Consider the following 13,907-nt stretch of genomic DNA (forward strand, 5'->3'; position numbering starts at 1 on the left):
GGCGACCCTGAAGCAAGTGGTCGCCGGAGGTCGGCCGATCCCTCAAGCGGCGGTCGCCGGACCCTCGTGCGGCCTCCGTGTGGCTCCTGGGCGCGATGAACTTAGCGGAATGAAGTCAGTGCCACTTGCATTCGAAAATGCTACTTCCCAATGCTCCTTCAACCTCCATTTAGCCAAAGGCCCTTAGGAAGCTTTGGAGATGCAATTGCATCTCCTCAAAGCTTGCAAAAAAAATTGCCAAACAAGTTTGCAGATTTGCCCTAAGGGCCTTTAGAGCCCAAAGAAGATTTGAACGTCAACAAAAATGCCCTTATTATCCTAACGAAAAATATTTTCATCGTTTACGAAAATGTATAGAAATAGATTATTATCGATAATGACAATATTTTTTATTGACTATTTATTTCGAAAAATATATACGATTGTTTTAGGAAAATGTTTCTAGATTTTTTATTTTTTTGGAAATAAAATCTTGAGAGAGAAATGCACAAGCGTGGGGCCTACACAAATCCAGACAGAAACACTCGTTGCCGCTTGTGCAGATCAAAACAGAGGATGAGCTCCAAGCGTGTGTGGGTGGAAACCGCTTCCCATTTCTCATCCCCCATGGCTGCTTCCTTCCTCTCCTTCAACCTCCCCAAGCCCACCCCCGCAAGGCCCTCCGCCGCCGCCGCAGCCGCCGCCGCGGACGGCCTCAACGACAGGTTCGGCCGGAAGGGGATCAAGTTCTCGGAGACGGACGGCAGCGCCCCCGCGGTGGAGCTCACGGTCCGGAACGGGAGCTCCCTGAGGCTGACGATACCGGACGCCCACGTCGCCTCGTACCGGCCCAAGGTGTTTTGGAAGGACGACGGGTTCGAGGAGGTTCTGTACACGGTGAACTCGCCGGGCAGGGTCAGGGGTGGGGTCGGGTTGGTGATCAACGAACTGGCGGCGGAAGCAGGGTCCCCGTCCAAAGGGTCGCCGGCCAAAGGGTCGCCCGTCGCCGCTTCGGAGTGGACCGTGAAGGATGCGGACTCGGACTCCATCGATGCAGTCCAGGTGTTTGTTGCATTTACATACTTGCACCCTTTCTCTTCCTCTGTTTCTTGCTTTATGGTCCTTTTGCTTAACTTGTGATGGGTGTTCTATTGCTACGGATGCTGGTGTCTGAATTTTCTCTGTCGGGGTCGATGAATGCAGATAGTTACGGGTGATTGCTAGTTTGAGGGTTAGCTTGACTGCTGTTTCGATTTAAGATCAACATTGGTATATGTAGTTACAAGTTAGTTGAGATCATGTGTCTATGTAAGAATGACATGTTAACCATGGCGATATCAATCAACATTGCAAGGAATCAGCGGACAAAGGGAGAAAATGCAAGATGATTCTTTGTTCTCATTTCTTAAATGGTAGGTTTCTCTAAAAGGCTTCTTCGCCCATGTCAAAAAAGAATTTCACTCTGCTCTGGAAGACCAGAAACTCCCCCATCTCTTACCTAGAAATTTCTGCATCTGACTAAATCCCAATACTGTCGAATCGGCATGGTCAAGTTAGTCCACATAGCTATTCACATAGCTATTCTCCTTAGAAGTAATAGCTCTCTGGGGTTGCACATCTTATGTTGCCTTGTTTGGTTATTTAATGGAACTGCCCTTCTTGCTCGAATTTCAGAAGCGCGTTTTTTCTGGCTTTGCTGCAGGTTGAGTTGAGCTGCACGTCAGGAACGCTTGAAATCACTTACGTTGTCTCCTTGTATCCGCTGAGCATGGCAACTGCGGTGATCGTGAAGAACAAGGGTCGAAGGGAAGTGAAGCTGAACAGCGCTATACTTAGTCACCTCAGATTCAAGAGACGCGGAGGGACAGCGATTCAGGGGCTCTGTGGATGCTCCTACTGCATGCACCCTCCTCTCTCTTCTCCCTTCGAGCTCCTTTCTCCTGCTGAGGCAATGAAAACCGAGTCCTCTGGATGGTTCTCCTCGGAGCCTCAAGAAAAGCCCGGGTCATGGACCGTGCAAGACGTGCCAATCACCATTCTAAAGGACAAGCTTAGTAGGGTATATGCAGCTCCGCCGACGGAGAGACTAAAGGCTTTCTACAACACCTCACCCTCAAAATATGAAACAGTGGACCAGGTATACATCACAACTAGCGCAGTTCTTCATTGCTGAAAATGCGGAAAATAGTTTCAATCTGTTGCTTCTCATAGAAGGATTCTTAGAGGAATACACTATTTTCCCTTGTCAATCACAAGGTCTATTAGGTTTTAAAATTAAATTAGAAAAACAAAAAAATTTGTTAAAATAAAAAAAAAAAAAAAAAAAAAAAAAAAAAAAAAAAAAAAAAAGCCTGTATTCCAAATTGACTGGACAAAATTTCTTGTGCGGAAACTTGCATGCGTTTGTTCTTAGTTATGTGATCTCGGGTCTACATAACATTCGCCAGATTATGGTTACTTTTCCTGAATAAGTTTCCTAAAGAATGACGTCGGACATCTCATCCAATTAACCGTACTCGTTCCATTCTATTTCATCCAGGGACGCGAGCTGTTCTTCAGGATGATCAGGATGGGCTTCGAAGACATATATGTGGCCAGTCCAGGCTCTTTCTCAGAGAAGTTCGGGAAGGACTACTTCATCTGCACCGGACCCGCCTCGATGCTGGTACCCGTGGTCGTGAAACCAGGCGAAGATTGGAGAGGAGCGCAAGTTATCGAGCACGACAACTTGTAACCGTAGAACTGCACCTTATCAACACGGCCATCATTCATTTTGTATTCAGTCTATAGCTATAGGATCTTATCCATAGTACACAATTGTAAAAGGACCATCCCTTCAATTTTGTAGCAACATTTACTTCCAACACACACCACCTCTCTGCAATCATTATGAAATCGAGTGCTCAGTTTATGCGTTCCGGGCCGTCACAGGAATAAAAGTTAGCCGACGACTGAGAAACCAGTCGAGTCGCTTGTGACGGGGGGGCTGTCGGCTCAAAGCTGCTAAACCTCTTTGCGATTCCTTTTGCGCCGTCCCCTTCGTCTTCACCTCGGAAAGGGATGTCCTGAGAAAGGCACCCCTGATCTTCTTTCTCATCAGTTTGTGTTGCTTGTGCTTCTCCAATGGAGGTTGCAGGACAGAGCAACGAGATGAACCGCTAGCAGCAACGGAACTTGCCACGTCATCATCGCCTTCGCCGAAACGGTCGCCGCATTTTTCAGACAGAATATCTTCGCGGAATATCTAGGAAAAAAGGGAAAATGTAAAAAAATCCGCAGATAAAGTGAGGCCCGCCCCGACCAACTGATTTTGCAATATCAGGAAAGCTTTGTCGGAACAGAACAGCGCGAGCTTCGAAGCACGATGGCTTGCAACGCTCTCTCGTCGCTCAACTTCGTCGTTCCCAAGCACTTCCTCTTCTCCGATTCCCTCCACTACGCCGCCAGATCGAGGCTCGCGCTTCCGCCGCCGTCGCGTGTCGCCTCCATCCCGCTCCCGCCGACGAGCGCCGACTACCTGGCGGGCGAGTTCAGCGGGCGCGGGGTGGCGTTCGAGGCCATCGGGGACGACTGCGTCGCGAGGCTGAGCCTCGACGACGGGAGCTCGGCGGTCCTGATGCTCCCTCGCGGCCTGGTGACGTCGTACAAGGCGCCGATGTGGCACGGGGCGAGGATGGAGCTGCTGCAGACGGTGGTGTCGGAGGGCGAGGACGGCGGAGGGGCCGAGGTGCGAGGCGGGGTGTGCGTCGACGTCAGCGTGGAGGGAGACGGCGAGGGCGGGCGAGTCTCGTGGCGTCCGAGGGATTGGGCCGTTCGCGATGTTCGAGGAAATTCGGGTGACTCAGTGCAGGTTTGGTTTCTTCTGATTCTTCCTTTCCATTGCTGCTGCTGCTGCTGCTTTAGCATCGTTCATTGCTGTTTGTGGAAATTGCTGATTGGAACAGCAGAGAGAAATTAGATGAGTTTACTGAGGAGACATGGAAATCCTCATCTGTTCTGCACAAAGAAGAATGAGATGATTCATGTGAAATTGTTGTAGATTCTGAGAATGTGGGCTAATCAAAGAGGATGTATGGAATCTTGAGTTGCAGGTAGAACTGATTAGCCGTGATTCGGAGGGCATGGTGGATGTAAGATACGTGTTGACCCTTCGAGAACAAGTCTTGAGCACCGAAATGGAAGTCTCCAATTCAGGCACGACGACGGTCGAATTGAGGGGTTCGATCTTGAGCCATCTGAACGTGAGCACGCCGGACGCAACCTATGCCGTCGGATTAGAAGGCTCAGATTTCTTCAGAAGGCCTCCTTTCTCGTCGAGCTTCAGAATAGTTCCTCCGGAATTCGACCAGAAAAGCAAGCTTGGTTTGGGCAAGCTGTGGGAGAAGTTCAAACCTCAAGGATTTGCCTCTGGAAACGATTATGGGATGGAGGACGAAATGGAAGGTGAAGAAGACGACAATTATAAGCGCCTTACGGATGAAATGAGCCTTATATACACCAGTGCCCCTACAAACTTGACAATAATTGACAGGGTATGGCTTCAGAACTGTAAACTCGTGTGTCATCACTTTGTTTCAAGTGTTCTTCACAACATTTGGCATGAAGAAAATAACAAATGATGAAGTGGTTAGTTGTTGCTCTGATTGCTTCTTTCCTGGAAGGAAGATGGCATTAACTGAACTAGCTAATTGCATTTGTGGATAAGATAACGCAATATAAGCATCTTCATCTGCAACTCTTTGATGACCATAACATAATCCAATGTGATCATCTGAGTTTGGTCACCTTCTCATAAAGCTTTTCCTTATATTATTCGTGATGCACATCTTGAATCCTCTGTTAGCGAAATCTATCAATGCTGAATCTTTGCAAGGAGCTCTGATTTGCACCTTTTAACATCAAGGGGGATCCAAAGAGAAACAGCTTGCTCATTGTTTATCCAGAACGGCATATAGGTGCTGCTCTCTGCCATCAATATAAGACCATATTGCACTGACTCTCTTCATAAAAAAATTTAGCTTTAATGACTGCTCCGAAAGCCTTTTCTTGACGACAGGCTCATTGCTTTGCTTCATTTCAGTCATTCATAAACACTAGGAAACCACTTTTCCGCCTCAATGATTGTCTTTTCCTATGTGTGACAGGGAAGGAGGAATTCAGTGGTAGTAGGAAAGGACGGTTATGACGAACTATACCTGTACAGTCCTGGTTCTCAGCACGAACACTACAGCAAGTATGCATACATCTGTGTGGGGCAGTCAGCTCTCCTTAAACCAGTGGTTATTGGTCCTGGAGAAGTCTGGATTGGAGGGCAACATTTACACAATCCAAACGTCTGAAGTCCTGGAGTGGGTCTTTTCGTTGTAGGCATTATTAGAGCAGCGTTAGGGAACTTGAGAGCGTAAATTAATATGCTTCTCTAGAATTTATACTGTAATTGACGCATATTAATGCCAATTCCTCAATCTAAATATTTGAGCCTTCTGAAAGCTAATTCACAACCCTTCTTAAAATTGAATTTCACAAAAGAGGGAGGGCCTCAAACAATTAGTAGAAAGGCACTTAGAAAAGCGTGCTATCGCCTTCACTATTCATCATCATGATCAGGTTTTGCCAAAATGACAAATTGATTATGCATGCACCATCCCACTTTGACAGCATCTCACTGCCATTCACTAGGCTGCAATGGTAGCTATTGAACGTGCCATCAACTTCAAAAATTGGTACACAAACATTTAGCTGAATCCTTTACTTGTATATCATATTGAGGTTCGTGAACAGAATTTCATTAATTGCAAGGTAAAATTGCTTCATGCTATCTTGATAAGATTGGCTTACTGCTCATTAGAAAAAAAAGAAAATACAAGATGTTGAGTACCTGTAAAATGTTCTGACTATCCTAAAAGCAACTGGTAAACATCTAAGTTGGTACAAGACGGCCAATCTCAAAGTTAACATCTTTCCAGAATAGTGAAGGGCCAAATGCAAGCAATATGAAAAACAGGGCAAACATCACTGCTAGAAAGGTTCTCTTCAGAGTCTTCGTGATGTCGTACATCTGACGTGATCTTGCATCTTTAGAGATCACATCATGAGACCCTAAAGAATGGACAGTTGATAATACTGACTCTGATCCGCCTTGAAACTGTTCAACACCCATATTTTCATGTGCTTTGACCTTGTTTGCATCACAGGGAGAACCATGATTGTAGGGTGAACTCTGAAGCAAAAACAATGGAAAACGATAGTTCAGCACTATACTAGACTGCTGACCATGACTAAACATGATTGTGCAATCTGGGGAAGGCAAAGAAATTAGGAGACTATGAAATGCTCCCATATCTATGGCAAATCATAGTAGAAGTCACTGAGTACATCAACTTGTTCATACCAGGAAACCAATACAGGCATCATTTTCCACAGCACATATAATAAAAAGGAAGCGGCTAGTTAAGTCTTTTTACCTGGGGAGTTGAAATTGGACTGTGTCCTGCTGCTCCATCAGAGAGACTTCCCTGCATGAAATCTTCAAATTCATCACTGTAATTTCCTCCTCTATGATCCGACTCACGGTAGCTCACACATTCAGAATTTGTGTAGGAGACACCACTCCTGTGAGCCAACTGAGATAACAAACCATCCTTCAGAGACGCATCTACCCCTCCATTCTCAAACCTCCATAACTTCCTGTTCGCACTTCTACAAGTATAATCCAGATCAGGGGAAACCTGCCTTGATGAAACTGGTGACTCGAAGAGGGAATCACATCCACTGAAGGAATTGAGGGTCTGAGAATCAGGCGAGGCCGATGCAGATGACCGCCCACCAGAGCCCCAGCAACCTCTCCTCCGACCATGCTGTCTTCTGCCAAAATTTGACCCAGTGACTGAACTGGACTCTCTCTCTGATTTTAAACCTTCCTCTGCAGCAATTCTCCTAGCAGTTTGCCAAGCTTCAAATGCAGCTCCACTAACAAAAGCCATCTGATCGGACTGACATTTTTCCATCTCATCAGTGATCAAATCAAGCTCAGAATATATGCTCCTAGGATCTAAGCTCTTCATCAGGAAATTCACCATCTGAATGGCGGATAATCGTTTCTGAGAATTCCCCTCGGAAATTCCAGTATGCAAGATCCGCAGTCCCGATTGTATTAACAGTCTTGCATAGGCTTCAACAATGAGGGCATTATGCTTTGCCAATGACATTACAAGACCCATATGCGAGTTAGTTTGAGTAGTTTTCTCCTCCAAAGCAACGGTGACATTTTGACAGACTCTATTCACCATCTCGTCTGATGCAAACCGCCAATTATCAGAGTCCACAAGGGCTTTTAGACACAGGGCAGCACCAGAAGTTAAACTCTCCTGAGAACCCAAGAGAGATTCTGAAAGAGGCTTACACAAAGCATGAATTACGTGCCTTCTCTTGTTTTCTGGTGTGGTAGGGTCAATTCCATATCTTGCGATTGCTGGAACTACTTTCGAGCAGGCCTGTTGAAGAGGGAATGATCCTGCACTTGAAGCTAAGGTCTTGACAATGGTAGACATGATGCTATCTATCTGTGGAACAATGTTAACCCCATGGACACGGGCAAGAACTTCAAAGAGAGAAATTGTGTACTCTCCTGATACAGACCCAATTTCTTTGGTTTCCGATACTTGTGCAAGGAAGATCGGGATAGTCTTTGAATCCATGTCACTAACATATGACTCCAGCGCTTTCATTGCAGATTTACGACTATCAGCATCCTTATCCAAATTAGCCAACTCTTTACGGAGTACCGCGCTGAGAAGTCTAACCATTTTCACCTAAAATCACATGACCGGAGATAAGTAAGGCAATTTAGACAGAAAGAGTGTCATTAGCAGGTGTCAAAATAGTCACTGTCTTCTTCATTCCATTATTGGGCTCTTCAGTTAGCTATTGCACTAAGTCAAAGTGTGCAACTTTTGCTGATTTATAGAATCAAAACGTGCATGCATATTCTTCGTGAAAAAATAATCTATTTGAAAAATATTTTTCTCGAAATACTTATAAAAATTACGTTCAAGCATCTGGATGTCTCATAATCCGAGAGGAAGCCTATCCGTTTATGGCCAAATCTCAAATTCTCTTCACAGTTTATGTACCTAAATCCACGACGAACAGTCATTTTAAAAAGTTCGAATTTCATGGTCAAAGCCCAATTGCGCAGCAAAATATCATCTCGCCCCATTAAAGCATAAAAAAAATGATAAATCTTCATTTACAGTGCTTGCAAAACATACTGAGAAGTCATTAGTTCGTTAGTTCCCCTGCACTGCCCCCGTTCTTCAATATCCCTTCATAGTAGGTCGTATTCTTTCTGAGTTTCCCCAATTCGTAGTGTTAGACATCCATTTCACTCAAAGCAAGCACCTTGGTATGTTTCGGAATCCACAAAAAACCCACCCGCCTCGCGACCAAATCTCAGCTCTTTTGGACGTCGTTGATCTCTAACAGTGAAAGACATCAACAGAGACATACCACAGTAAAGATTTTCAAAGCCCAGTTGCCCAAATCAATCAAAGTCGCCGAATCTCGTCTCCGACACGAGGCCGAATCAAGAAGGCAAGAAAAACCAATCGCGGTAAAGAAACGGGACGGAAGCAGAAATTACCGGTCAGAAGCGACTTCAAGTTACAGGGTCCTTCTTTCCGCCGCGCCTTCAACGCACTGATTTTGGCTCTCCGCCGCCCGAATCCTCAGATCTCTGCGCGCAAAAATGAAACGACGGAGATCCCCAGTAGTCAGCCGGGAACCGAACCCCACGCCCACCCAACGCCAACGAACAGAACCAGGGCGAAAAAGGGTACCCAAAAAGAAGAAGAAGGAAGAAGAAAATCTTCCTCGGAAGGGGAAAATTAACAAATGCTTTTCACGAAACGCCACAGTGCGGCGTGAGAATCATCAATTCGCCATCATCAACAAGTGGTTCCCACCACCACCACCACCACCACCGAAGAGAAGAAGCAACCCAAGAGAGAGAGAGATGGTAAGGGCGAGGTATACTCACATGGGGCTCTTCAAATCAATGGCGGGTATCACGGGAACCGCGACGAGACTGTCCGAAACTCTTTACGGGGGATGTCAACATATATGGGGTATGTACTGGCAAGACCAAGAACAAGAAGTAGAGAGAGAGAGAGAGGAAACGAGGAATTCAAATCTTTCCTTAAAATGCCACCGCTATCCCCCACCGATGCGGGCCCCACTTTGGGATTTCGCCCCCTCCTCCTCCCTCTGCTGCCGCAAAGACCGTTGTGCCCTCCCGCGTCGAGCGTTTTACGGAACTTTTCTTGAATATTTTTAAGGCTTTACCTATTGAGGACGATTCATGTGAAACGCGCAAAAAATTGGAAACCATCCTCTCATCTCGTGTGATTACTTGCAAGCGATCGAAAGATGCTCTTTTTAGCGGAAATCTTTTGCTTTCTTTGCTCGGAGGAACGGATCGAAGCGGTCAGTATTTTTCTTTTTAACCGAGAGATTAAAGTCGAAGTCAGACCGACATATCTCGAAAGGCAATGCCAATCGCTTGGTCTTGACATAGCAATCGTCGAGTGTGGCTAAGAGAGATATCGATCATCATAGTAGAAGATTTTGCGCTTTGTAACTCGTGATGGTAAATGCCAATCCACATCTGCTATATTTTTCGCCGGATGAAGATTCTTTGCATTATTCAGCATATTCTAGCGATTTTTTCTTTAAAATTTTTTACATTTTTCATTCCATGCATGTAATGCGATATTTACGGAATTTTCAGACATTTAAACATCGACGTGTATAAAACTCATCTGAAATTTTCCAACATAATTCTCCGCACGTAAAGCATTTCAAATCGGGCGAATCCGAAGGAAGGACTTAAGATCGAAAGAAAGTCACGAGACCTTTGATTTGCAACAAAAATGGTACCAAATCATAAAGACTCAAGAAAAAAACCAAGTACGTGCCAATGCCAATGCCGATTGCCTAGGGCTATAGAGGGGGCAGACTTGTCATTTCGAAGCGCGATCGATTGAAACGGCTTTTAGGGCGTAGGGGACCGTTTTCCCGCCCATTCTGCCCCGCGGGAAATGGAAGGAATCTGCTCTTTTGAAAAAGCTCGTTTTTGTTCTTTACTCGTCCTCCCCTTCGCTCGTCTCTTGCGAAGGCTTCTTCTCCACACCACACCCTGCTCTCTCGAGGCATGCAATTCCTTTTCTTTTCTTTTGGGGTTGAAATCCAACTACAAATTGCCACGCGTCGATGACGCGGACATAAAATGAAAATTTCTTTTAAAACTTACTCTCTTTTTTTTATCTCTCTTCTCCCCGCTCTGTCCATAGCCACCTCCTCCATCTACACTCGTTGAAGCCACATCCAGGCTGACCTTCCATGGTCGAGCCACCCCTCCGTCTTCGCGGCGGCTTGCATGCCCGTCCATGGCCGAGCCAGCCACCCGCTCTGTCGTCGCTCAGGGCCATTTCTCCTTTTGTATATGAACAAACCCCACGATAACTTGCAACTTGTCCATTTCCCCTCACCAAGTGGTCATGTAATGGCAAAGACTTTCAAGTCAATCTCGCTTGACACTATCAATGGCCTAGCTATTGAGGTTGCGAATGACAATAATTCTATTTCAAAAATCAATTTCTGGCTAGAAATATTCGATTTTTGTTCCTGAACGAGTTTTTGAGCAAAAAAACACGTTTGATAACGACACCAAATTTCTATTTCTAAAACAAAAATTTATTTCAGAACGGCACAAAATTTCTCCCTCTCAAGTGACCGGCGAGTGGACGGTGGGCGGATGGTGGCGGTGGATGGTGGCCGCGAATGGCGGGCAGCGGACGGCGAGGGGAGGCGGCCGACGGCGACACGGCCAGTGCGGAGGACGGCAGCTGGAGGTGGTCGGCGTCGGGCAACGGCAGGAGGCGAGCGACGGCCGACGACGGTAGGGGGTGGCGCCGGGAGGGGGGCACCAGGAGTTGGGCGGCCGCGGGAGGAAGGCGGCCGACGACGGGAGGAGGGGCGGTCGGCAGCGGGAGACGGTGGCCGGCGAATGGCAGCTGGCGACGGGGCGGGAGACGTTGAACGGCGGGAGGCGACGGCCGGCAAGTGGGCGGAGATGGGCGGCGGGTGGACGACCGGGTAGTAGTGAAGACGAGCGATGAGAAGAATTTCTCATTTTTGTTTTAGAAATAGAAAAATAGAAAAATTTTTACTTTTCATTTCTGTTCCAAACCTATTTCTGAAATCAAAATTTATTTTAGAAATTGAAAGATGAAATTGCGTTGCCAAACGGATTTCTATTCTAAATTATTTCTGACAGAATAGTTATCATCCACGGCCTGAAACACTCGAACGAAGGTCCCATCACATAAAAAACAGAAAAGTCGAGACCTTTCCAGGCCATCGGATATGTGTCTATACAAATCTGGATATGGGCGCTGCTCCAAATCTATCCAACAAGTCTTTTAACGATTAGATGACACCGGCGGGAATGCCGACGCTCGTCCAGGGCCATCGTTGGTGTCGTCCGGTCCGATCTGGAAATCCGGGCGCTCGCCGAAATTTGAAAATCCAAGGTCCACGGTCGACGGAGGACAAATACGGAAACTTTGGAAATCCAAGGTCCATAGCCACCCGCGGGAGTCATCGAAGCTCACGAAAATTTAAAAATCTGAGGTCCATGGCTGCGATGGCTGGGAATAGGGTAGAAGGGAGAGAGAGAGAGAGAAAAAGAGTGAGATTTTGATTTATGTCCATGTTATCGACACGTGACAGTTTGTGATTAGACTTCAACAAAAAATTGCACGTTACGTTAGCCTATGACGTGGCGCATTGTAACCATCGATACTTTCTCTTCGATGCCGATTACCGGGAAATTTTTGAGGCCGTATAATCACATTTTTCTATTCGATTATGTTATGATGTCGTGACGTCGTAAAATAATTTCGCGACGCGTTGTGACATTCTTACGCTTACTTATGCGGCATGTTGTATAAATCACGCGACATGCTGCGATTAGAGCTGTGCAATTGGACCGTTTTTATCAGGGATTGGGAACCGGATCGGATCGCCTTGAAAACCGATTTGGTTCCAGGTTTTCAGTTCCAAGTGAAGAATCACATGGGAATCGGACCAAATTTGGAACCGGTTTCATAAAACCTAAAAACACTAGTTTTCTTTTGGCATTTTTTTCCCTATTTCTCCCTTTCTCTGTTGTCTCCAACTTCACTTAGACACTTCACAACTCTTGCGCTCTCTCTCTCTCTATCTCTCACGTGCCAGTGCGGCTCACCTTCCTCCTCGCTCATTTGTAGCTCGCCTTCGCTCGTTCAAGCCTTGCAACCCTCGCTTGTTCTTGACTCTCATTTACTCGCTCGCCCTCGTTCATCTTTTACTTTGAATCATGCTGTAAAAAATGAAACAAAAAGAAAAAAGAAAAATAGGTTTTTAGGTATACCTTCGAAATGGACAAAAAAAAAAAACATGGTAGGTTCTAGGATTGGTTTCATGGTAAACATGATAAAGTCTAGATTCCAAAAGTTAAGAACTGGTTATAATAAAGTAGGTTTCGGGTCATAAACCTACTCACCCTCGAACCATCACCTCCAGATGGGATGCCGGAGAAGTGCAACCGATTGTCCATATGCTTTCCACTTGAATTGAATCTCAAAAGCCGAAAAAAAGAAAAATGCACAAAAGACTCGTTGAGTGTCATGATAATCTCGACCGCAGGAAATGAGCCTTATAAACGTATATCATTTGCGTTTTATGTCATAATCGTGTCAATCCGTTTGGGATGACAAAAAAGCATCGTTTTTTCGTACGACCCGATAATCGGAATTTAACTCTGATCTTTCGGTCGCGTTGACGCCAGTAATGCGTTGCATTGTATCGAGCTATTTAATCTAAATTACTTAGAGCTTCCTGTCTTTCTACTAATCATGAGTATATATATTTTTGAAACCTGAAAAGGTTGAGAGGGTCTATCAGCATAGCTCCCACCCCCAAAGGTCATAGCCCTATGAAAATTTATGAAGAATATTAATTGGATACAACTTTAAATGATGTTCTATTTTTACTAATACAGAGATGATATTCTTAAATGGAACTTTTGTAACATTTATAAAGATCAACGGATAAAAAAGTAATATAAAGAAAACATATTTTTGTTGATTTAGAAAATGGATTGAAATAAAAATATATTCCAAAATCTAGGTAATAGTGTAGTTATGAAAACTTGCGATTAGTGCCAATGGACTGAGTTGATTTTGTTGTGGAAAGCTGAGGAATTAGATAAGATAATATTGAAAGATTTGGGACTAAATTGCACATTTTGCAATTGTTTTGGGTCTAGATTGCACATGCCACAATTTTTTAAGGACTTGTGGTAGCTTTCTCCCTTGCTTTATCAAATAAAATGACTACATTGAACATTTATGAATAGTTGAAGAATTATATTAAACGAATAAAAAATTCAAGAACGACATTGCATATCGTGTTAAAGTTCAAGGACACTTAGTATCGTTTTTCCTCTGATTGATTGGTGAAATCTAATTTGACAGGACAAAAACGAAAGGTGTGATTTTAGCAAAATTGTTTCTTATCAAACAGAGAGAATTTAGTCAATTCCTTCTTTGGGGTTCTTTTGTGGGGATAATGACACAAATAGTCCCTGAACTTTGACCTAATATGTAATTTGGTCTATGAACTTTTAATTTGTTTAATATAGTCTCTGAACTTTTATTTTGTACAATGTTATCCCTGAACTTTCGGTATATGTTCAATTCAGTCCTTAGACTATATGAAAATGTTCAATGTAGTCTCTGAACTTGAATTAATGAAAAAGACTATATCGAATATTTTTTATATAGTTCAAGATCTGAATTGAACATATACTAAAAGTTTATGGATGA

General features: G+C 44.7%; 3 protein-coding genes across 3 annotated transcripts; 2 read left to right on the plus strand and 1 right to left on the minus strand.

Moving 5' to 3' along the window:
- Nucleotides 1-544: 544 nt before the first annotated feature.
- LOC115683404 (photosynthetic NDH subunit of subcomplex B 2, chloroplastic) lies at nucleotides 545-2,845 on the plus strand. The gene is made up of 3 exons (XM_030607951.2): nucleotides 545-1,041; nucleotides 1,682-2,116; nucleotides 2,519-2,845. The coding sequence occupies exons 1-3, from the start codon at nucleotides 556-558 to the stop codon at nucleotides 2,711-2,713; spliced, it is 1,116 nt and encodes a 371-aa protein (XP_030463811.2). The 5' UTR covers nucleotides 545-555; the 3' UTR covers nucleotides 2,714-2,845.
- Nucleotides 2,846-3,315: 470 nt separating this feature from the next.
- LOC115683403 (protein NDH-DEPENDENT CYCLIC ELECTRON FLOW 5) lies at nucleotides 3,316-5,450 on the plus strand. Its single transcript, XM_030607950.2, has 3 exons — nucleotides 3,316-3,829; nucleotides 4,071-4,511; nucleotides 5,124-5,450. Exons 1-3 carry the CDS (start codon nucleotides 3,344-3,346, stop codon nucleotides 5,316-5,318), a joined length of 1,122 nt encoding a protein of 373 aa, XP_030463810.2. The 5' UTR covers nucleotides 3,316-3,343; the 3' UTR covers nucleotides 5,319-5,450.
- A 342-nt stretch (nucleotides 5,451-5,792) lies between these two features.
- Nucleotides 5,793-9,144, minus strand: LOC115683402 (protein SINE1-like). The gene is made up of 4 exons (XM_030607949.2): nucleotides 9,017-9,144; nucleotides 8,621-8,713; nucleotides 6,444-7,790; nucleotides 5,793-6,199 (listed from the first exon to the last, which is right to left on the minus strand). The coding sequence occupies exons 3-4, from the start codon at nucleotides 7,782-7,784 to the stop codon at nucleotides 5,900-5,902; spliced, it is 1,641 nt and encodes a 546-aa protein (XP_030463809.2). The 5' UTR covers nucleotides 7,785-7,790; nucleotides 8,621-8,713; nucleotides 9,017-9,144; the 3' UTR covers nucleotides 5,793-5,899.
- Nucleotides 9,145-13,907: the final 4,763 nt, after the last annotated feature.

The sequence above is a fragment of the Syzygium oleosum genome, unplaced genomic scaffold, assembly GCF_021117445.2.
Source record: "Syzygium oleosum isolate NSW1041296 unplaced genomic scaffold, Sole_v2.1 Sole_v2.10, whole genome shotgun sequence".
Lineage (NCBI taxonomy): Eukaryota > Viridiplantae > Streptophyta > Magnoliopsida > Myrtales > Myrtaceae > Syzygium > Syzygium oleosum.